General features: G+C 46.7%; 1 protein-coding gene and 1 long non-coding RNA gene across 2 annotated transcripts; one reads left to right on the top strand and one right to left on the bottom strand.

Moving 5' to 3' along the window:
- Positions 1-602: 602 nt before the first annotated feature.
- Positions 603-15,552, bottom strand: LOC126939453 (uncharacterized). Its single transcript, XR_007720396.1, has 4 exons — positions 15,009-15,552; positions 14,757-14,909; positions 11,404-11,528; positions 603-881 (listed from the first exon to the last, which is right to left on the bottom strand). It is a non-coding gene; the product is annotated as an uncharacterized LOC126939453 (long non-coding RNA).
- Positions 15,553-15,707: 155 nt separating this feature from the next.
- On the top strand, positions 15,708-23,515 carry DYNLL2 (dynein light chain LC8-type 2). Its single transcript, XM_050764812.1, has 3 exons — positions 15,708-15,982; positions 19,405-19,543; positions 21,443-23,515. Exons 2-3 carry the CDS (start codon positions 19,412-19,414, stop codon positions 21,578-21,580), a joined length of 270 nt encoding a protein of 89 aa, XP_050620769.1. The 5' UTR covers positions 15,708-15,982; positions 19,405-19,411; the 3' UTR covers positions 21,581-23,515.
- The last annotated feature ends 1,014 nt before the right edge of the window (positions 23,516-24,529 follow it).

The raw sequence follows: 24,529 nt of genomic DNA, 5'->3' as shown, positions 1-24,529 counted from the left end.
TTCCCTTCCTACAGGCTATGCTATTGCCAAAAGGAATTTCGTACAAGCACTGCATTTTCTTCCTTTATCCCTATTGTTCTATAATGCCCTACCTTCTTGCTCCACACAAGTCGAAAACTCATGTTATAAGCTACCTTCCCTGATTATAGCAGCTGATGTTTATTGAGCATCTACTATATGCTGGGCACTGCACCTTTTCCTCACAGTGACCTCAAAATTCTCCTAATTTCTCCTAGGGTTATACAGTGAGTAGCAAAGTCAAGATTTGAACCCTGGCCTGTGTTCTCCAGAGTCCATATTCGCAGCCGCTACACCATATTGCCTCTTAGGAAACAGGTGTCCTTCCCAACATTACCTTTCTCTGACTTAGGATTTGATTGGCACGTCCCTTACCACACACCACTTTTTGATTTTTACTGTAACTACTTAAATCATATCCCTTAGTTTCCTTATTAGACCACGAGCTCTTCAAAAGTAAGGGCTAGGTGACATTTGGTGTCCCTACCACCAGGCCCAGCGCTAGCGCAGACAGGTTTAATTAACTGCATTTCAAATGAAGGAATGAACACATGAATGAACACACGACTGAGTGAATCTGAATTGTAGTGAGGGTTGAAGTCTGTCCACGGTGGAATAGGGAGTTGGAACTTGCTTTTCTGAAGGCCTCAGCCTCACATTGCCTTTTTAAAGGCACCATGGGAAAGGAGGAGAATGGAAGAGTTTCATAGATGAGTGAGAGCAGGAGCACAAACCCCTGCATGTCTGTAATTACAGAGCCTCTTGATGCTGGCTGCTGTTGGCAGCATGCTGGGGAACGTGTTTTCAATCCTCCAGGTTGGGAACTGCTGGTACTACTGATTGCTTTGTGTGATCTGACGTGGCTGTGAAAGGAAAAGAGAGAAGGGGATAATAAAACCTCCGAGCAGTGGCCTTGCCAGCTGTAGGGCCTGCTCCAGGAGCAAGGGCCTCCCGTGTGCACCCCACCACTGAGACCCGCTTTTGGTAGGGCAGAGGGGAATCTAGCCACCTCGTCTGTGCTCGACCCTTTTGGGAGCAGGGTCTCCACATGGAGCAGCCCAGGGCAGGGTGGTCTCTGGCTGGGTTAAGGCAGTGTCAATTCACTGGGAAACCTTCCAAGTTGGGAAGAGGTTGCAGGAGGTGGTGAGGTGTAAAGTTCTGGGGAGAGGACCTGAAGTGTCAGCCTCATCTGCAAAGGAGGTGTGTGTGTACGTGTGTGTGTGTGTGTGTGTCTGTGTTCACGCTTGCTTGAGTTAAGGGAGGGTGCCCAAAATGGGACTGTGCTCTGTCCTTTCAGGGCCCTGAGGTTCCCTGGTGGGTCTATTTTCTCCAAGGTTCTGTTCAATATTTAGCTTTTCTGGTGCAGGTTTAGAACAGGCAAATCTGGCTCCTGAGCCATGGCTAGGAGAACAGGACTCTGCCTTGATATGAATCCACCTTTGTTGAGAGGAGGTGCACTCCCACCCACCATTCCCAGCCTCCTTTCCACAACTGCCTGTTCACCTCCTGCCCAAACCAAACCACAGTCTCAAAACACTTGCCTTCACATGACTTCACTTGACTTTTACTCTGATACTTGTATTTTCAGAGCCCATTTACACCCATTTGCCTGCTTCCATTCTTATAACAGCCCCTCCAGGGGTACAGAAAGCAAAGATTCTTTTTATTATAGGTGAGGAACTGAAGCCCAGTTTCAGGTCACGCAGCAAAGTAGCAATGGAGCCCCAGGGTTCCCTGCTCTGGCTTCCTGACACCAAGTTCTTTTCCTTCTTCAGTTCTAGGTCCCTACCCATCTGTCTCCTGAAAGGAAATCTTCACAGAGAAGCTCACGCTTCATTACTAACATGCACATCAATTCTCCTGGTCCTGGGTTAAAAGCAACTCAAAACTGGCACCCTCCTTACTCTCTCCTCCTTACCTCCTTCCTCCATTTCTACCCACCCCCACCCCCACTTAAGAAGATGCTCATCTCCAGCAACAATCCTCAATATGGCTCTTGCTGAAAATGTGTGGTAAATGCCAGGGGGCTTTCCTGGGAGGAGAGCCAGTGCTGTTTGTCCTTCCTAGGAAGGAGGAAAAGGCAGTGGTGGCCTGGGTCCCAATAAATGGCCTGTCCAGGCCTGGAGAGGGGCTGAAGACAGGGTGACATGTAAGGAAACTCAGGGATATGATTTAAGTAGTTACAGGGTGATATCTTTCAAGTTTCCCTTTGCCTCACCTCCCAGACTGGGTAACCTAATGGTCACTGGATGGCCACCTCTTTAAGACTAAGACGTCATCTAGCCTGGCTCTACCCTCCATCTGAAACTTTGTCTACGTGACTTTGGGATGTTATGCATTGATTCATTCATTTGTTCAGCAAATACTTATTGATGGCTGACTATGCACCAATGTTTGCTGGAGGTGCTGGCGACACCACAGTAAACATGACAGGCAAGATTCCAAACAGTCTGAGAAAAGAACACAGTTCTTTGGCACACTGTTTTCGGGGGTGAGATGGGTGGGCAGGATAGAGAAGTAATGAGAGCTCAGAGAAGCAGGATAGCTAAGAAGGCCTCTCAGGGAAGACATATGTCTACGCTGCGACTAGAAAGACGAGCAGACCATTAAGCAGGCCAAGAGGGGGAAGAGTGTTCCAGGCACAGTGAACAGCATGTGTGCAGGCCCAGAGGCTACAGACCCATAGTACACTGAAGGAACTGAAAGAAGCACACAGGACCTGAGTGTAGCATGCAAGGGGCAGATGGAGGGAAGAGGGGGTAAGAGATGAGGCTGGAGGGTGGGGCAGGAACTGGGTCAAGGAGGGCTTGAAAACCATGTTGAGTAGAATGAACTTTATCCTACAGACAATAAGCCACTGAAAGCTTTTAAGATGTGTGACATGTTCAGATGCATGTTTTAGAAAGAGATTGTTTTGCTTTTGTGTGGATTGACACTTTTCAATAGAAATATAATGAGAACCACGAATGGGAGCCACATATATAATTAAAATGTTTCTAGTAGCCACATAAACAATGTACAAAGAAACAAGTGAAACTAATTTTAAATAAATTCATCCAACATATAAATATATTATTATTTTAACACATAATCAACATAGAAATACTAAGATATTTTACTTTCTTCATATTAAGTCTATGAAATCTGGTGTGTATTTTACACTTACAGCACTTTTTTTTTTTTTTTTTTTTGAGACAGAGTCTCACTCTGTCACCCTGGCTGGAGTGCAGTGGTGCAATGTTGGCTCACTGCAAGCTCTGCCTCCTGGGTTCACACCATTCTCCTGCCTCAGCCTCCCGAGTAGCTGGGACTATAGGCGCCCGCCACCACGCCCGGCTAAATTTTTTGTATTTTTAGTAGAGACGGGGTTTCACCGTGTTAGCCTGGATGGTCTCTATCTCCTGACCTCATGATCTGCCCGTCTCAGCCTCCCAAAGTGCTGGGATTACAGGCATGAGCCACCGCCCCCAGCCACTTACAGCACATTTTGAATTGGCCTAGCTACCTTTTGAGTGCTCCAGGCCACATGCAGTTAGAGGCTATCATATTGGACAATGCAGATGTAGAGAATGCATTTGACAAAGCAAGAATGGGTATTAGGAGACAAGGGATGAAACTGTTGCTGTTGACATGGAAGATCATGATGACTTGAGGATAGAGACAGGTTTCAGAGTTACAACTCCCGGGTTTCTGCCTTGGGCAGCTAGTTGGATGCTAGGGCCATGATAAGATGGAGAAGTCAGGAAGAGTTCTGGGGGTGAGTGGATGTGGAAGGGTTGAAAGTGGTTGAAAGTGAGGAGTTCTGTTTTGGACATGTTGCATTCGAGGTGCTTGTGGGGCATCTGCAGAACTTCTGTTCGATAGTTTTTCTTCACTCCAGTTTTTTGACTGGGCACATGGTCACTCAGAATAAAAACCATGTGTGAACCTCTAAGTTCTGGCCAGTGGGATATAGGCACAAGTATTATGAATTCTGGGACGTGTCTTGGAAGAGAAAGAGCATGCTCTGTCACTGCTTTCTCCTTCCTGCTAGAGCCTGAGCGGCCATCCTGGATTAGTTGAGGGTTGAGGGTGACAGAATTATAGGTAGAAGAATCCTGAGACCCTGACACTGTGGATCCGTCACACCAGGCCTGGACTTAATACCTCTGCACTCCTATCTTGTTTGAGCCATTTTATTTGGAATTTCCTTTTATTCACAGGAAAGGGATTCTAATGAATATAGCACTTAAATGGAGATGTTCACAGGGCAGTTAGATCTTATGGGTCTAAAGCTAAGGAGAGGGGCCTGAACAGGCTATATATAGATTTGGGAATTATCAGTCTATAGTTGGTCATTGAAGCCATAGCAACATATAAGATCTCCAAGGAAGAATGGTCTAGTGAGAAGAGAAAAGGATCTAGAACAAAACTCTGAGGAACACCAACATTTAAAGAATGAGCAGAGGAAGAGGAGCCTGCTAAGGAGACAGAAGGAGTAGCCAGAGTGGTAGGAAGAAAACCAGGGAAGTGCTACGCTATGGAAGGCTAGGGAGGAGAGAGTCCCAAGGAGGGACTTGTCAACAGAAAGCAGCCATCTCTGCTTGCTTCTATGAGTGTGACAGGGTCTGAATAACACAACTTAGGGTTCTGTTGCTGTCCCAAATCCCAACAGACTAGTCATGTCATCCTTCTGCTCATAGCCCTTCAGTGGATTCTTAGTTTTTTCAGGATGAAGTTCTAGCTCCTTTGCAGATCCTTTGGGTCCCTCCAAAGTCTAGCCCTAACTCTTCTGTCCAGCCTGTTCCTTTCCCCAGCACACTGCGTCCCTGCCAGACTTGACTTCCCACCATTCCCTGCCTTGGCTCATGATTTTTTCCAAAATTCTACTCACTCTTCAAGACTTACCTCAAATGCTAACCCCTCTGTTCCCTAATTCTTCCATACAGATTAATTACCCCTAACCCACGTTCCCAGAGCATTTTGCTCACTCTTGGTCACAGCCATCACTATACTCTGACCTGTGCTAATAAAGTTGGTCGTACATATATGTGTCTCCCCAGTGATACTGTGGGTCTGAGCAGTCATAACTTCTTCTAGCTACTCATCTCCATCTCCCTCGGTGCCTCCCGCAGAGCTTGTTAGAGATGTTTCAGAAATGTCTATGGATTTAATGGAACTATTGTCCTCCCACAGACCCCAAGTAATAGTGTGATCTCTGTTTTCTTTGTCATAGTATTCTAGGGGTAGAGGTGATAGGGGAGACACTAATATAGAGAACCCTGGTATGGAGGAAAATAGACATGTTGAGTTTAAATCCTGCTGCTCAAAGAAATTGTCCTAGTCTATGTTTCCCTGACTCAAGTAGCTTGTATCAAGAACCACCTTAATAATAGAAAAGCAATAGAAAAAAATAATGAAACGAAAAATTGGTTCTTTGAAGAGATGAACAAAATTGACAAACCTTTAGCTAGACTGACCAAAGCGAGAAAGAGAGAGACAGAAAGAGAGAGAAGAAGGTGAGAGAGACTCAAGTTACTAAAACACTAAAATTAGGAATGAAAGGAGGAACATTATTATCAACCTTAAAGAAATAAACAAGATACAGCCGTAAAAAAGAACAAGATCACGTATTTTGCAGGAACATGGACGGAGGCTACCATCCTTAGCAAACTAACGCAGGAACAGAAAACCAAATACCATGTGTTCTCACTTATAAGTGGGAGCTAAATGATGTGAACTTATGAACACAAAAAAGGAAACGACAAACACTGGGGTCTACTTGACAGAGTAGTTGGAAAGTGTTCCTATTCCATTTTTGAAAGAGTATAAAGGACTGATTTTCATTCTTTAAACATTTAGTAGAATTCACCAGTGAAGCCATCAGGGCCTGGAATTTTCTTTGTGGGAAGTTTTTGAGGTAGTATAATGCAATCTCTTTTCTTGTCCTATTCAGATTACCTGTTTCTTGAGATAGTTTTAGTAGTCTGTGTCTTTCTAAAACTGTGTGTGTTTTATCTAGGCTATCCACTTTGTTCATAGTATCTCCTTAAAATCTCTTTTACTTCTTTTTTAAAATTTTTATTTTAGGTTCAGGGATACATGTGAAGGTTTGTTATGTAGAGAAACACGTGTCACAGGAGTTTGTTGTACATATTATTACCGAGCTTAATACCTGGGTGATATAATAATATGTACAACAAACTCCTGTGACACGTGTTTCTCTACGTAACAAACCTTCACATGTATCCCTGAACCTAAAATAAAAATTTTAAAAAAGAAGTAAAAGAGATTTTAAGGAGATACTATGAACAAAGTGGATAGCCTAGATAAAACACACACAGTTTTAGAAAGACACAGACTACTAAAACTATCTCAAGAAACAGGTAATCTGAATAGGACAAGAAAAGAGATTGCATTATACTACCTCAAAAACTTCCCACAAAGAAAATTCCAGGCCCTGATGGCTTCACTGGTGAATTCTACTAAATGTTTAAAGAATGAAAATCAGTCCTTTATACTCTTTCAAAAATGGAATAGGAACACTTTCCAACTTACTTCATGAGTTCAGTATTACCCAGATACCAAAACCAGATGAAGACATCATAAGAAAACTATCAGCTGGGCATGGTGGCTCATGCCTATAATCCCAGCACTTTGGGAAGCCAAGGTGGGTGGTCAGGAGTTCGAGACCAGCCCGGCCAACATGGTGAAACCCTGTCTCTACTAAAAATACAAAACTTAGCTGGGCCTTGTGGTGGGCGACTGTAATCTCACCTACTCTGAGGCAGAGGCAGGAGAGTTGCTTGAACCTGGGAGGTGGAGGTTGCAATGAGCCGAGATTGTGCCATTGCACTCCAGCCTGGGTGACAACAGTGAAACTCCATCTCAAGAAAAAAAAAGAAAAGAAAAAGAAAAAAGAAAACTCAGTATCACTTATGAATATAGATGCAAAAATCTTCAACAAAATACTAACAAAATGAACATGGCAACATATAAAAAAGATTATACATCATGACCAAGTGGGATTTATCCCAGGAGTGCAAAATTGGCTTAACACTTGAAAATCAATCAATAGGCCAGGTGCAGTGGCTCACACCTGTAATTCCAGCACTTTGGGAGACCAAGGTGGGAGAACAGCTTGAGTCCAGGAGTTCAAGGTCAACATAGTGAGACCCTGACTTTACCAAAAAAAAAAAAAAAAAAAAAAAATTAAATTAGCCAGGTGTCGTCGTATGTGCCTATGGTCTCAGGTGCTTGGGAAGCTGAGGTGAGAGGATCACTTAATCTTGGGAGGTCAAGTCTTCAGTGAGCCATGATCACACCACTGGGTGACACAATAAGACCCTTTCAAAAAAAGTAAAAAATAAGTAGAAAGAAAAAAGAAAATCTATCAATGTAATACACCATACTAACAATAAAGGACAAAAGCCACATGATCATGTCAGTAGATGCAGAAAAAGCATTTGACAATTTGATTTCATGATAAAAACACTCAACAAACTAGGGATGGGAGTGAACTTCCTTAACTTGATAAAAGCACCTACAAACCTCCCACATCCAACACTAATGGTGAAAGACTGAAAGCTTTTCCCCTAAGATTGGGAAGAAGACAAGGGTGACTGCTCTCACTAACCCAACTGAATAATATACTGAAGGTTCTATCTAGGACAATTAGGAAAGAAAAAGGAATAAAAGGCACCCAGATTTTAAAGGAAGAAGTAAAACTATCGTAGATGACATGATTTTGTATATAGAAAATTCTAAGAAATACACACATACACATTGTTATGAATTAATGAATGAGTTCAGAAAGGTTGTAGGTTACAAATCATAATGCATATACAAAAATCAATTGTAAGCCGGGCGCGGTGGCTCAAGCCTGTAATCCCAGCACTTTGGGAGGCCGAGACGGGCGGATCACAAGGTCAGGAGATCGAGACCATCCTGGCTAACATGGTGAAACCCCATCTCTACTAAAAATACAAAAAACTAGCCGGGCGAGGTGGCGGGCGCCTGTAGTCCCAGCTACTTGGGAGGCTGAGGCAGGAGAATGGCGTAAACCCGGGAGGCGGAGCTTGCAGTGAGCTGAGATCCGGCCACTGCACTCCAGCCTGGGTGACAGAGCGAGACTCTGTCTCAAAAAAAAAAAAAAAAAAAAAAAAATCAATTGTATTTTATGTACTAGCAATGATTACAATCTGGACATGAAATTATGAAAACAATTCAATTAAAAATGGCATCAAAAATAATTACTTAGGGAATATATATAGTGAAAGATGTGCAAAACATGTACGGAAAATTAGAACACATTATTAAAAGAAATTAAAGAAGACTTAACTAAATGGAAAGACATCCATGTTCATGGACTGGAAAACTTCATATTGTTAAGATGGTAATACTCCCCAAATTGATCTACAATTCAACACAATCCCTATCAAAAATCCCAGCTGGATTTTTAACAGAAATTGGTAAGCTGGTCCTACCAGTCACATAGAAATGCAAGGGAGTCAGAATAGACAACAAATCTTGAAAAATAAGAGCAAAGTTGGAGGACTCACACTTCCAGATTTCACAATTTACTACTTAGCAACAGTCATGAGGACAGTACGGTACTGGCATAAAGATAAATATGTAGATCATTGAAATAGAATTGGCAGTTCAGAAACTCTTACATTTATAGGCAACTGATTTTTTATAATGGTGTCAAGACAATTTAGTGGTGAAAGGATAGCATTTCCAACCATTGATGAAGGACACCTGGGTATCCACATGTAAAACAAATGATGTTGGACTCTACCTCACACCATACACAAAAGTTAACTCAAAATAGATCACTGACCTAAATGCAAGAGCTAAAATTCTTAGAATGTGGGAGTAAATCTTTGTGATCTTGGGTTAGGCAACAGTTTCTTGGACATGACGTCAAAAGCACAAGTGACAAGAGAAAAAAACAGACAAATTAGACTTCACCAAAAGTAAAACTTTCGTGCTTCAAAGGACACTAGCAAGAAAGTGAAAATATAGACCCATGGAACAGGAGAAAACATTTGCAAAATGAAATCTTTGATGAAAGTCTAGTATCCAGAATACAAAAAGAACACTATCAACTCAATAATAATAATAATAATAAATCCAATGAAAAATGGGCAAAGAATCTGAACAGATATCTCTCCCCAAAAGATATACAAATGGTCCATAAGCATATGAGAAAAGATGACCAACATCATTAGTTATTAGAGTAACATCATTAGTTATTAAGGAAATGCAAATAAAAACCACAGTGAGACACCACTTCACAGTCACTAGGATGGCTATAATAAAAAAGGCAAATAATAATGTGTTGGTGAGGATGAGGAGACATTGAAACTCTCCAACACTGCTTGTAGCAATATAAAATGCAGGCACTTTTGAAAACAGTCTGGCCATTCCTCAAAAGGATAGCATAGAGTTAACATAAAACCCAGAAATTCCACACCTAGGTATATTCCCCCCCCGCCCCACAAAATGAAAGAATATATTCACACAAAATCTTGCACATGAATGTTCCTAGCAATATTATGCATAATAGCTAAAAAGTGGAAACAACCCAAATGTCCATCAACTGGTGGATAAGCAAAATGTGGTATACCCATACAATGGAATATTAATTGGCCATAAAAAGAATAAAGTACCAATTCATATTATAGCGTGGATGAACCTTGAAAATATACTAAGGTAAAATGAGTCAGTCACAATCACAAAAGACCATATATTGTATGATTCTGTTTATATGAAATGTCCAGAATAGGCAAATCTATGGAGACAGAAAGTAGACTAGTAGGAATTGGAGGAAATAAGGGAGAGACTGCCAAGGATTTGGGACTGGGCACCAGTCTCATTTGGTAGGGCTCCCCACCCCCATTCCCCACCTCACTGTCAGGGACCAATGGTGAAAGACCATAGTGTACATTTTTATGACGGTGGGGACAAGGATTTCCCTCATATGTGACTCTGCTTCCCTCTCTTGAGGTTCTCAAGAGAGTGGACATCGGTGGCTTCTTACTTCTTATAACCACTGGTGGACCTTCCCTCTGTCAGCTCCTCCTTCCTCGATCTCAGAAGGTCTGTCAATCAGGCTTTCTGCCCTCCTCTTTTGTGACCAAAAGGTGGACATGTGACTTCACTGGGAATTTGAGTGGAGAGTGGGGAGACTCCAGGAGAACAGCAGATTTGCCTTACTGGGATGCTCTGAGGCAACTGTTCCCCACTTGCTGCTCCCTGGAGTCAGGGTGGCTATTCTAGGCCTGTTTGTTTTCCTTCAGGTATTTCTTGCACCTAAGAACACTAACTTGGTCTTTTCAGATATTCAAGGGCTAGTCATTTCCATATCATTGTCTTGATTCTCTCTTAATGGCAAAGACAGGGTTTCTCAGGGTTGTCCAGACAATGAGGGAGGAAAACTTTTAAATTATGAGGAGTCATGACCCGAACACCACGCTTCCACTGGGCATCTTCTCTTTAGTTTCTACTTGGTGATCATTTGCTTTAATATTTTAATTGAAGCTCTAAACAATTCATTGAATCTAAACTAGATCAAAGCATGTTGTTTCTTAGAGGAATACAGAGATGAGCAAAATGATATCCCAACTCTCAAGGAACTCATTTGGTGTGAATTCTGACTGAGTGGATCAGAGAAGGTATCCTTTGTGATGGGGCTATTGAAATAGAGAATTGCAGACTTTGGGGCTGCTGGGGACCTTACAGATCAACCAGTCCTACATCTTTCAGATGAAGAAATCCAGAGTCTGAGGGGTGAAATGACTTGACTAGCAGCTGAATATGGCTTGGGACTTCCTCCTTGACTCTTAGTCCAGTGCTTATCTCACTAGTTCAAGTGGTTGAACTTGGCTGGTTCCTCAGGGAGTTTGGAGAGGGGAGGGACAATTTTTTTTTTTTTTTGAGACAGAGTCTCACTCTGTTGCCCAGGCTGGAGTGCAGTGGTGCAATCTTGGCTCACTGCAACCTCTGCCTCCTGGGTTCAAGTGATTCTCCTGCCTCAGCCTCCCAAGCAGCTGGCATTATAGGTGCCCAGCACCATGCCCAGCTAATTTTTGTATTTTTAGTAGAGACAGGGTTTCACCATGTTGGCCAGGCTGGTCTCGATCTCTTAACCTTGTGATCCACCTGCCTCGGCCTCCCAAAGAGCTGGGATTACAGGAGTGAACCACTGCTCCCGGCCAAGGATGGACAATATTTGGGGCTTGGTAAATAGTTGCCCAGGGAAATATGTTTTGCAAGGTCACCCAAGAAATCAGCAAAGAATTGAGGTGAATTTCAGCAGTTCTAGTCACGTGGGACTTGACGGGGGGGACTGGCACCAGGGTCTGCCTTGCAATAGGCATGTCAATGTGTGTCTTTCCCAACCTTCTATAATTTCCTGGAGATCTTGAAGCAGGTCAATACTAAACGGCTAGGCAAAACGACTTCTGTCACCTCCACCGTCTCTTTCCTCTAGATGATCCAGTCAGCTGGAGTTGGATTGTCTTTACCTGTAAGGACATTAGTCAAATACCCAGCAGAGAGTGTGAGGAGGAAGTCAATTGAGAAACCAGGTTTGGACTTTCCCTAGGGCTAACAATGAATTATTTTAGCTGGCAACTTGTTTTGGGCAGGAAGGGCCCAGTGTAAATAGTATGCATTGCTGGTTCTTGGCAGAGAGAGCTTGGACACTGTTCTTCGGGGTGGAGAAACAGTGTCCTTCCAAGCTGTACTTTTCAGTCATTAATAGGCACAATCAGTTTATACAATGCTTACAGAGAACTTCCCATGTTTCAGGAACTATGCTAGGTCCTGCAACCACACATAAGTAAGACGTGATTCTCACCTGAAAGGAAGTACAGACAAACATAAGACTGACATATTTAATGGTAAGTGGTCAGTGAAAACCCCTGGATGTTAGAGAGCACAGAAGAGGGGTGTGCATTCCCTCTAGGGTTCAGGGGCTTGGTAGATGACATCCAAACAAAGGAGTTAGCCAGGAAAAAAGCTCCAAGTCTCACAGGCAAGAGCTCAGGTATGGAATCTGCATGTACTCAGGTGTGGAATCTGCATGTAGGGAAACAACAGGCAGTGGATGGTGTTACCAGAGCAGGAAGAATGAGATGGAAAGTGTGGTGACATAAGGCAGAGAAGCAGGCGTGCCCGTGTGGAGGGTAAGTTACGGGAAAGGAGTTAGTCTTTATTCTGAGCAGGAAAGGGGGGCATGCCTGAGGAGATCTGCATTTTAGATAGATCACTGCAGTGTAGATCTAAGGTGGAGGAGCCAAGAACGGAGACAGAGAACCAACTGGAAGAGATGATGAGTATCTGACGCAGGGGATTCATAAGGCATGGATTGGAAAAATATCCAAGAGATGAGCAGTGATGGAGACATGCTGGGTGAGGGAGAGACACAAATCTAGGGTTTCTGGCTTGTGCCTGGGTGGATTATGGGGCCAAACGGAGATAGGAAATACGGGGAAAGGGAACAAGTCTGGGACGGAGATGTTGGCGATGGCTAACATTTATTAATCACGTATATTAACCAGGCACTGTGCCAGCACTTCTCCATGCATTTTCTCTTAACTCCATGAAGTGGATATGATTCTCAATTTATAGATAAGGAAAATGAAATTTGGAAATGTTGAATAGCTTAGCCAAATCTGCACAGCTGCTAGAGTGGTGGAAAAAGTTCAGAATCCATGCACTCTGGCCCACTGCTTTATATGTGTGTGTGCGAAGAGTCTGAAGAGCCTGTGGGGCATCCACAGTAGAGAGGTCCAGGCATTAGGGGGATCATTGGGGCCCAGATCATGGTAAAAACCATGAATGTGGGTGAAATTTCCAAGTTGAGCAGTGAGGGAAGCAAAGTGCCCTGGGGAACCCTGAAGTTAAAGAAGTAGCCAGATGGAAAGGGGTCCGCCAAAGAGCCAAAAACAACAGTCTGATTTTGATTTTTAAGTCAGAAGACATGACCGTGTTATCTGGGCAACAGGAAACTGGGCAATCACAAATACTGTAGCTGTATCAAATAAAAACATTCACCAAGTTAAGCTGACATATTAATTATAACAGTGACTATGTTGCATAGTAATTATCCTGAACAGTAAGCATTTTACATAAATAGCAGTAATTATTATATCACAAGTTTCCCAAACTGTGTCCTGTGGAGTAGTAGTTCCCAGAGATGTTAATAAATGTTTGGATAAAAAAAGGGCTTTGGAGTCAGGTAAGTTTATGAAATGCTGGTATAATTTAGATAGAGGGCCAAACCCTGTTTTACACTTCCTCTCCTCTTTTCTCTGTTAGGAGGCAGTACAGTATAATGGCTAAGATTGTAGGCAGTGGAAACAATCTGGAGTTGAATCCTGCTACTGACAAATTGGACAATGTTGAGTAAGTTACTGAACTTCTCTAAACTCTAGTTTGCTCATCTGTACAGGGTGATAGTAATATATTCACTTCAAAAGGCAGCTCCTGGGATTAAATGGAATGCATTGCATTTAAAACGCTTAGAATAGAGCCTGACATACAGCAAGGGATTCATGAGGATTAGTTATTATTATCTATACACCATACTATTAACACATCTCCCTGATATTCTACAGTTTAGTCCTTGACACACACACACACACACACACACACACACACACACACACACACACACGCGCGCGCGCGCACTGATATTCGCATTTCCTAAAAGTGAAAACCCTTGCCTCTGACTTCTGTTAGTTGAAGTTCTTTGTGCCCTTGTGTCCACCACACCACAGCCTGGAAATGAGCAAGCTTTTATCCCTACTGTACTTCAGGGAAGGGGAGCAGAGGGAGGATTTATGCCCTGGCAGCATGGCCTTTGAAGGGCCACTGCTAGCTCATAGTAACCCTTGGGAACACTTGAAAGAAGTCATCTTCTGGTTGGACACTGGCTTGCACCATGACACACAGCTTAGCAAGCAGTGTGCCCCCTGTATTTTAGCACCCACTTGCTCCCTTGGTTGGATACTCTTGTGCAGTGAATGACCTGTGCAACCATACGTGCAAATCTGACCTTCAGGCCCTGGAAACTAATGACTATTGGAGAAAGGGGGTACTAGCTTCTCTTTCTCCAAGCAGTCCAGGAGATTAGCCCGGCAAAGCCCTAAGTGTATAAATTATCCTTCGTCATCCCCCGCCCTTCCTCCCATAGAGGCCACGCCTCCCATTCATGAACACAAAGACTGACATCAGAATACCCTTAGTATAAGGGGATACCCCAGGCCTTAACTGCTCTCTGAAATCCCCCAACTGAGGTTGTTAAGGACAGAACTGTGGAAAGCAGAAACCAGAGGGAATGATTTTTCCAGGTTTCCCCTGACACAAAACGAACACTAACTTTTGATGCTTCAAACCAGAGCAGGCCAGGGCCAGGGCAAGTCTCACTTCCTGACATGGTTTGGAGAGGCGAAGGGAAAAAGATAGGAGTGGGAGCTATCCCTGGCAGCTTCTTAAACCCGACGGTATGGCCAAAATGCTTGGTTCCCAATAAAGGCTCATCAGCCCTTGAGGTAGACACTTTTGTATAAAACAGACCAGAAAGAAAACCGTAGGCCTGAGGATCTTTCCTGGAAGTGGGGTGGAGTGACAGCAGGCAGGCTCCCAACGCGCACGTTCACACCCATCCTCCCGGGAGTCTCTTGAGCCTCCAGAGGGGCTGCTGCCTGGGTGCACCGCTTTTCAGCTAGAAGCGAGTCAAGCCTGACCTGCGGGATCCGGCAGGGCTCTCCCCTCTCTGTACTTGGATTCTCTCCTTTATAAAGGGAGGGATGTGGATGGGTGGTTTTTGAAGGCTCCTCACAGTTCTGACAGGCACCACCTCTAGGGGCTTCTATTCACTCTCCTCCAGTCCTGTCTACCTGGACAGGCAGGGACAGACGACAAGAAATGGCTCACTCTCACCCCCATCCCAGGACCCCAAGGCCATAAATGTGCAAGGACAGCAGAGGCCTGCGTACCAAAGACACCCCCCCATCAATTTTGCTTCGGCTCTGTCTCCATCGCTCTTGTAGATAAATACTGGCTGGGGGCCCAGCTGGGAGTTTAGGTCCTTCAGCCTCAAAGAACAAAGGCTGAGCTGGAGGAAGAAGGGACCGTCCCGGAAGGTGAGGTGAGGGGGTCCTGGGGCTCCTATGCCTCTCCCTCTCCATAGGGCTGGCTGTCCCTCTCTTTCCCACAGATACGGGAGGAGAGAGTGTCCTGTCTTTTCCTCTGAGGCTGATGACTTCATCTCCTCCCCTTCCTCTCTCTAAGGTTGGGGTTTCTACCTCAGCCCCATCTGTTCCCTGGGTCTGAAATCTCCATCCCCTTCTCCCCTTTTACTCCTTGGGACTGGGGTCTCCACACCCCTCCCTCTCCTCCTCTCTCAGGACCATGTCTCTCTATTCCTTTTCAGGCCTGGCCTCTCCAGCCCCGGGCGTAGGGGTCCGCATTCCTCTCCTTTCTTAAGGCCACGGCTCCCTCCCCGACCCGCTCCAGCTCCTCCTCCCCACCCCCTCCCTCCGCCCCGAGGCATTGTGGGAGGAAACAAGATGTGGGGCGAGAGCGGCGCGGGGAGAAGCCCGCAGTGCGGGGCCGGGCGGGCGCAGCCAATGGGGAGCGCGGACGGCGGCGCGCGCGGCGGGGGGGCGGGGGCGGGGCGCTATTTCAGCGGGGGCCGCGCGTCGGCCGCGCTCAGCGGCAGAGCGGAGCGGAGCTGTGAGGCGCCAACGCTGAGCGGGCGGGCGGGCCGGCGGCGCGAGGCGGAGCGCGGGCGGCCGGCGAAACTCCCAAGGGCGGACCGCGGCAGGGAGCGATCGGCCCCGGGCTGCGGGAGCCGGAGACCGCGGCGGCGGCGGCTGCAGGAGGAGCCCAGGGGACACCGCCCCTGCCTGTGCTCTGCCTCGGGCCATCGCTGCTCCCCAGGGCCCCGTGCGGACTCGCCTCCGTGAAGGTGAGCGGTGGGTGGGGGCGTCCCCCGGTGGCGGGCCTGTGCCCGTGTCGCGTGCGGCTCCACACGCCCCAGCCCTCGCCGAGGTCGCCCTACGGCCTCCTCAACTGGCCCCAAGGCCTGGAACAGGGCTGGCCCCGCAGTCCTTGGCGTTGACGGTCCGGGCAGCGCCGCGCGCCCCCGCTGCCCCTCCCTCTGGGCGCAGCCCCAGCTGCGCCACCCTCTGCCCCGTCCACCCTCGTGGCGCTGCTGGAGGCCTGGGCTGCGGAGCTGCCGCTGCCCCCGCCACCCCGGGGAGTCTCCCTGCGCTGCGTGGAGGCCCCTGATATCAGGGGCCGGGGAAGAGGGGGTGGAGAGGGCTTGGGCGTGACGCGGCTCCTCCTGCCGCCACCGCCACCCTCTGGGGCGTCCTTCCTGCAGCGAGGACGCCCAGTCACTCCGGCGCTGTTCCAGGCCGGGCGGGGGAGGGCGGCCGACCGGCCAGAGCCTGCGGACCTGGCCGGCGGCGCGGGCGGGAGGTGGGGGGGGAGGAGGATGCTTCCTCGTTCCCCAGGTGCTGCCCTTTGGGACCTCAGCGCTCTGGAGGATGGGATAGTGGAGGGATACGGCCCCCTTGGAGAGCCCGAAGAGGGAAGTAGAAGTGTGTGTCTATTGGCGGGTGGGGATGGTGGTCCGTGTCATTCGGAGATTTAGCCTTTTTTTTGGGTTGCAAAACCAAGAATAGAAGATGGGAGCTGTCCTGGAGTGCCCTTTGCGCTTTTCACAGGAGCCCTGGCTCGTGACTGAGGCGGCTGGCCTGGGGCCCTCTGGCCATCCTCCTCTTATCTGGAGGCCCAGGTCCCTTGCTTTTTCCCCAGGAGGGAGGGGCTAGACTGGACACCTTCCTCTGCTTTGCTCACTGGCACCTTGGACAGGGGTGGTAGGGGTTGGGCTTCAACTCTCTCAGATGCCTGGGGGGCAGGGGTGAAGAATCGTGCCATTGTAGTCACAAGACCAATATTATGTAACCGGAGGCTGTCTCCTGGAGAGTAAAGTGGCTTTTAATTACTGTAACAAAGTTGCCCCTTTGGACTTTGGGAATGAGGCAGTGGAGCAGGTGAGCTTGCAGGCAAAATGGTGCCAATTTCATACTTTCACTTTGCTGTCTAACCAGGCCCCACCCCCACGCCTGGGTTTGTAAACAGTGCCCCCTTCTGAGTGGTAACCCGGAATAGGCCACCAGGTGACACTAGTTTTTCTTCACTTGTACGGAGCCTTATAAGAACCTTTCTCCCTGTGCTGCTGTTGTACCTTTGCTCAGACCCATTGAGGTTGCCCCATTTATCTCATTTCAACCTTTGGTATTTAAAATGAAGATGTTGATTTGCCCAAGGTCATGTAACTAGTCATTCCTTGAACAGTGTTCTCCGAATCTTTCCTCAGCACCATGTGGTGCTCACAGACTCCAGTTGAGGCTGACTTTTCCTCTCCATAATGTGGGGGCAGAGGGTGCTGGTCTACTACCTCTTTGCTCTGCTAGTTTCTGCCGAAGTGGAACCAGCCCTGCTTAGTTTGACAGTGCTATCTAGATGAAGGGGCCTTGGATGTGGTCAAGGGCTGTCTGGCAGGCAGCTGGCATGTGTGCATTCTCTGCATGTGGTGCAGGCTCAGATGGTGGTGGTGAGTTCTGTTTTCCCTTTCAGCCATCTAGCCCACAGGCTAATGTGAACTCAGAGATCAAGGTGGCCTGGAATGATACCAAGGATCTGCCCTTGAGCAGGCAGTCTCCTGTGCAGCCTTGTATCAGATAGAGCTGGAATGACAGCATCTCTTGTCCATTGGGCTGGGCCACAGAGTGGTGCTTTTAGGGGTGGGATGATGGGAGGGGGAGATTGTTACTGCTCCATGTGTTGGCTCTGTGGTCAAGGACAAAGGGCTCATCCCCTCTGTTCCTGCATAGTACCTCACAGGCCACTTGCCAGCCAGTTCCTGAGATTCCTCTTGTCCCAGGAAGGGTCCATGCAGGGTCTGCCTGGGAACTCTGGTTGCTATGGGATGAATGGCATGGCCCTGACAGCAGGGATATGAAACAAGGCTATTAAAATAGTAATTCTTTACCTTTCTTAGGCACCTTTTTAAAATGCTTTATCTCCAGGTTTTTCCCAAGCCTCTGGTTTTTTAAGAGAAGGAAGGCTTCAGCATTTCTTTGAGGAAAATAAGATATTGTCCCCTAACATAATACCTTTCACATCACCTAATAGGTCAGTACTTTTTGAATGAATATGTTTGGCATGAGGAAGCAACACACCAAAGGAATGACAAATCAGTGTTGAAGCTGGGTCCAAAATTAGGGCTTTCAAAAATTATATTGAGCTTTAAAAAATGAACATTGTACTGAGGAGAGTGGGGAAGCAGAGGGGAGGGTGGGACAGACATGTCCCATGTCTGTGTGACCGACTGGCCAAGTCTGAGGTTGCCTTCCCACCCTCTCTACCTCTAAGGGGCATCTCACCCTGGAGTACTTGAGAGAAGTCATAATTATCATCTCTGCTCTACTGGGCATTGATAGCCTGGAATATACCCTACCCCTTTTTTTATAGGGCAGGGGTTGGCGGCATTTTTCTGTGAAGGGCCAGATAGGAAATAGTTTTGGCTTTGTAGGCCAAATAGTCTCTTGGAACTACTCAACTCTGCCATCGTAGCATGTTCCTGCAACACTTTATTTTACAAAAACAGGTGGTAGGCTGGATCTGACTGATGGACAGTCCCTTGTAGACTGTCCTTGTCTGCAGATGTTCTCATATAACTAGTTAATCCTTACAACAACTCGCGATAGAGAGCTATCCTCATCTGCTAAAATGAAAATAATCAAATGCAGGAAGGCCAAGTGACTTGTCTTAAGACTACAAGACATAAACTCAGGACCAGGAGTCAGGCCTACTGAGTCCTAGTCCAGCTTCTTTCTTCATTGATGCCAATGATGTAATGAATGGTCATTAAATCAGGGACTTATTCTGTTCAAATGTTAGGATACCTGGTTTATTCTCAGGACAACCCTGTAGTCCCCATTTTACAGATGATGACATAAAAACACAAAGATTAAGTAACTTGCCCAACGACACAGTTAGTAGATGATACACTGTAATATCATCTTGACTATTGATGCTGTTCAGAATATCGGAAGTAAATTTTAGAGTTGAAAAACCTTATTTTGCCTGTGGTAAAAACTGATGATTTATTATGTCCTATTGGCCCTATATTTCCCAGGGTGGGAACAATGTCTCTGCTAAAGCTTAGGAGCTCCCTCTCCTAATGCTTCACATCTGTGTTTTCTGTTGCCCTCACCTTCTATACTCCCCTCTCTCACTGAGACCCCACACCCAGCAGCTAATGTTCACTGCCCAGAGCATGGAGTTGTCAGCCTTACCTCTCTGCTCCTTCTGTAGTGTCACCATGTCTGACCGGAAGGCAGTGATCAAGAACGCAGACATGTCTGAGGACATGCAACAGGATGCCGTTGACTGTGCCACGCAGGCCATGGAGAAGTACAATATAGAGAAGGACATTGCTGCCTATATCAAGAAGGTGTGCTGGGACAGCTGGGACTGATGGCCATGGGTGGGGATTGACAGCTGAGCTAACTTCCAGGGAGATCTGGAGCTGGGGACATAAGAAAGCCCGTATATCCTATGCAAACAAAACCCTAGGAACTTGCAAAGCAGACAAACTAGCGAGTGATTCCGAATTGCCCAAGCATTCACTTTAGGAGTTGTTAATAGCTCTGCTAGGTGTGTGTGTGTATGTTTACTTTTACAGATAATTTACAAGGCATTGGGGAGGGATAAGAGTATGCAGATACACTTCAGAATTAAATATTTCTGGCCCAGTTCAGAACTATTCAAAATTAAGATTGAGGATATTTGAAAGAATAAGATGTACAAATTTTGAGGGAACTACATCATTTAAAGTGGGTATGCCTATAATAATCCTCATCATGTAGGAGGTTTCCTTTTCTTTTCCTTGAAAAGGACTCAAGTACTACATCACCCCTTTCTACATTCTTAATGAAAGGGTGGGCTCAAATATATAATTTTTAAGAAATGGATAAGCAATAATGGGGCCATAGGTTTGGTCCCTGAAAAATTCCTGAGTGAATTCGTGACTGGATATGGTTAACATGGTGAGGAAGCAGCTGTGCCAAAAGTAAGAAAAGGGGTACTGGGGCCCCCTGATTCCCAGTCAGGACCCATATCCATTGGAGGCATAATCCCAGTGTTTGATATTCTCAGCTCTGGCATCCCAAGAACGTGTGTAAGAATGGTAGCAGTCTAGTCCATTGAAGTGGTAGGGTCTCTCTGAGTTTTACAGAACTGTGTTTTCCTACCCAAATGGGTGGAATGAAAAGAACTCCTAGTGTCCTGAGAGACTTTTTTGGGTGTGGAGCCAAGGGTTGCAGAGCCATTTGGGAGCCCACCTTCTTGCTGTCCTGTACTCTGAGAGCCAGAAGAATCCCCAGATTTTCTGGTCCAGTGCTCTTATTTTGCTGATGGAGAAATGAGAACCAGGGAAGTGACTGGCTCTCCTGTATTACACATAGTCTTGAGCCAATGTTCAAGCTGGGTTTGGTTTTTACTCTCCTAGTACTTGGAGAGTTGTATGGTAAGGGGGCTGTGAGGAGACCGGACAAGTTGTATGTTGAGCATGTTGAGGGATAGAACCCCAGAGTTGGCAGCATTGGTGGGCCCATGGTGGAGGGCTGCTGCCCTTTCATGGCCACGGCAGAATGCTTCTAGAACTGAGTCTGCAGGCTGAGCCACAAGGTAGTAGGGAGCTGATTAGCTCTAAAGATTTCCTGTGGTTTTGATGGTGAACTTGTGCCCCTGAGAGAATTACCTTGATCTCATGGTGGAGGTCCTTGTCCTGGTACATACAGCCCACACAGTGCATGGCACACGGGAGTGCCTTTAATGTTGTCTTATATAGTACTGCCTCCTGGTACTCCCGATGCTTGGTCTTGTTTTGCTTTAATGCCTTAGTGTTCAGCATTTGGAAATGCTGGTTTAGTAATGTGTGAGGCAGTGGGTGGTGGCTCCCTATTTGTGTCATGCTGTTTGACAAATGGTCCTTTATTCCACTGGCCTCTTGATTCCCTTGCTGAAGAATGCCAGGGTGGGCTAGGGGTGGCGTGAGGGGGTGGGGTAGCTAGAGGGAGGAGAGATGATCAGGGTGTAGAGTGCTGGAGGCTCAGGGGAGATGAATAATGGAGCCTTTGTGGTGTTCCATTATTAATGAGGGGAAGAGTGTCCTGGCCAGCTTTAAAACCTGAGCTTCTGAGGTTCGGGGAGGGAACCCCAGGCTGAGGGATGGGGTAGGGGTGATAACAAACATGTATCGGTGCTGGAGTTGCAGGGAGAGACTCCCATTCTGATTTCTCCTTCTCCAGCTACCCTAATTACTTTTTTCTCTGCCTTTATTCTTTTTTAGGAATTTGACAAGAAATATAACCCTACCTGGCATTGTATCGTGGGCCGAAATTTTGGCAGCTACGTCACACACGAGACAAAGCACTTCATCTATTTTTACTTGGGTCAAGTTGCAATCCTCCTCTTCAAGTCAGGCTAGGTGGCCGTGGTGAAGGTGTCAGTGGCGGCGGCAGCGATGGCAAGCAGGCGGCGTTGCTGGGACTGTTTTGCACTGGGGCCAGCATCAGGATGTCCTCTCCAATGGCTGTGCTACTGCATGGACTGTATACTCGATTTCATGTGTATGTCGCAGTAAACAAAACCAAACCTCTTTCTGTTTAGTTGCCTGGGGGAAGAAGGCTGCTTTATGTTTATTTTTCAAGACTTTAAAAATATTTTTCGGTTGTATTGCACTAGGAAATCTCTCCCACCCTCTCCCTTTTGTTTTTCTTTCCCTATACAAAATAAAAGGCCCTCCACAAAGACTAGGCAGCCGAAAGACTAGGAGGGCTGAGGAAAAGAAATAGGTCTCTGGAGGTGGAACTAAAACTGTGCAGCTGCCTCTTCCTGGCGGTGGATGCTGCTTTGGGAGGGCCAGGGAGGCTGCAGGGGGACAGTGTTGGGATTGTCAAGGAGAAAGGGATAGGAAGGAAGGTGGAGGGATTGATCTAGTACCAGGGAGAATATTCCACTGAACTGTGATTCTATGGCTTGGGGCAGAGGGTGGGGTGGGGATGCGTTCTTTAGGGGGCCCTGAGATGTGTTTGTCTGTGGTGTGTGGGAGTGGGGAGCAGACTTGTCTTGCTGTCTTTGTCAGAATTTCTAAGTAAGGGCTGTGTCTTTGTGGATTACCTTCTTTTGTTCTTCCTGCCAGAGATCATGACAGGAGGATGTTGGGGGTAGGATTAGCTTGAATTTTTTTTTTTCTTTACATTCTTCTCCTGTCTGCTCCCTGCTTAGCCCTCAGTTTTCTCATTCCTCTGGAGTTCTCTTAGAGCAGCCCCTGTTGTTAGTTGGCTGGCAAGGGAATTTCTGGTGACTGTAGTTCCTTAGTTAGGTCTTAGCAATCAAACCAAATCGATGTGTCTCTTGATTCTTCTGTGTATATGTGTGTATATGTGTGTGTATGTGTGTGTGGGGTTTGGGGTAGAGGGGAGGGAGGGGGCAGGACAGTGTGGAATCTCTAGGGTGTATGGGTAGGTAGGGGGTACAGTTAGTTCTAAGTGGGCCTTTGTTAAAAGCCTCTGGGGATATCTGTTTTGGAAATAAAGATAGGTGTCCCCTCCTTGCTGTCATCTAGCCCAGACACTCTGCTTGCTCTCTGGCTGTCTGCTCCCTGGGAAGGCTTTAGGAGGACCACCCAGGACAGGATGACCGTGCTGCCATCTGCTCTGGAGCTGGGTCTCAGTGCAGAGGGACAGTGACTGTGGATCGTTGCAGTCTCTGGTGGGAGGTGAGGATAGAAATGATAAAGAGCTAAGAGGAGCTTCTGGGAGCCTTGGAGGAGGTCAGTCTTGCAGTGATGAAGCCAGATAGCAGGAGATGGAGCAGGGCCGTGAGAGGAGGAGATTCTGAGGAGGATGCAGGGGAAATCTTGTCTGTTAATGAAATAGGAATGGGGTGGGGTTTGGGGTGGGGTGGTCATTGCCGTTTGAGCTGCTGATTCTCATGAGTCGCCTTCAAAACTCTCATGTAGGGTTGACAATGTGGGGGGTGGGGGATCTAGCTTATTCTTTTATTTTCAAGTCCATTCTTGGGGCTGGTGGGGAGGCAGGAGAATACCCCTCCCTCAGCTCTTAGTGTGTGCTGAGCTTGCTTTGTGATGTTGGCAGGGGAGGGGGGACCTGGGTGGTGATTGAGTTCCCTTTATCAAACCCTTCAGTGGGCACTAAATTGAGTGCTTGATTTTAGGTTTTATTTTTTTATGAATGTCCAAATCTGTGTTTCACCCTGCCCTCCCAGACTGTGTGGCCAGTTGAAAGTGTCTGGTTTGTGTTCATCTCTCCCTCATTTCTGGAGCAGGGCCTGAGACCCTGCCACATCTCCTATGCTCTGCATCCACGCCTCTTTTGGACATTAAAGGTTGATTGATGCACTTCTGCGCTCTTTGGGTCTCTTTGGGGATGAGGGGTTGGCCTGGTGGCAGTGGTGCCACACAGGGGGTGAGGGTGGAGGGTATCCAGGGTGGAGTAGAATGGGGACTGAAGAGAAGACCAGGCACTAGATACTGATTGGCCTGTAGCCGCACTTATTTGTGCCTAGGCTTATTCCCCTTAAGTAGAAGAAAACTAACCAGCAGCACTCACCCTTAAGGGCTCCTGGGTTTTGCCTTCCTTGGTGGTGATGGCCAGGTGAGTCATACTTTGTGTCTTTGGGATAGTAGCTGCTGCCTTCCCAGCTGCCATCATGGACCTGCCTGAGCTTTGCTGCTTCAACTTTTGCCCAAAGCTCTTATCTTTTCATACACCTCCCTTCTCGGCTTCCCTGGACCTGGAGACTATTTAGCAAAGGGTCTGGCCACTCCGAAATGGAAAGATGGGGATATTGAGAAAGATGGAGCCTCTTTTGGTGGAACCTAAGTGATTCTCTCAATCCTCTATTGCCCAGACACACAACTTAAGAAATCAGCAGTGCCAAGATTTCTGAGAGTGTCTTCCAACCCCTGACTCTACACCGTCGTGTGAATGCAATCCTCGTGGAGGTGTTAGGGAGCCAGAGGTGCTTTGCCCTCTTTGTGTTACTATTTATTTACTCAAAAACATTGAAGAGTTCTTGTATGCTTGGGCCTAGGATGCTGTTCACATAGGAGAATGAAACAGGCAAGTTCTTCTAGGCTTCTATGACATACACATTCTTATGTGTAGAGCAGACATACACACACTGATCAACTTTTTCCAATAATGATAAATGTGTTATCAAGGAAATGAACTGGGCAATGAGCTATTGAGTGTTGGAGGTAGGTAGATAGGGTTCCTCCAGTTAGGAAGGTGGTTGGCTGGTCTTAGGGAGAAACTCTACCTTTGGGGCAGTGAAGTCCTAAGGGATTAAGATGAGAGAAGATTAAGATGGGGCTCTAGAGAGCCCGAACTTCTGTTACTGCCTTAGCTGT

This window comes from Macaca thibetana, chromosome 16, assembly GCF_024542745.1.
Source record: "Macaca thibetana thibetana isolate TM-01 chromosome 16, ASM2454274v1, whole genome shotgun sequence".
In the NCBI taxonomy this organism is placed as follows: domain Eukaryota; kingdom Metazoa; phylum Chordata; class Mammalia; order Primates; family Cercopithecidae; genus Macaca; species Macaca thibetana.
Note: the sequence above shows the minus strand (reverse complement) of the source record. Positions and strands in the feature narration are given on the sequence as shown.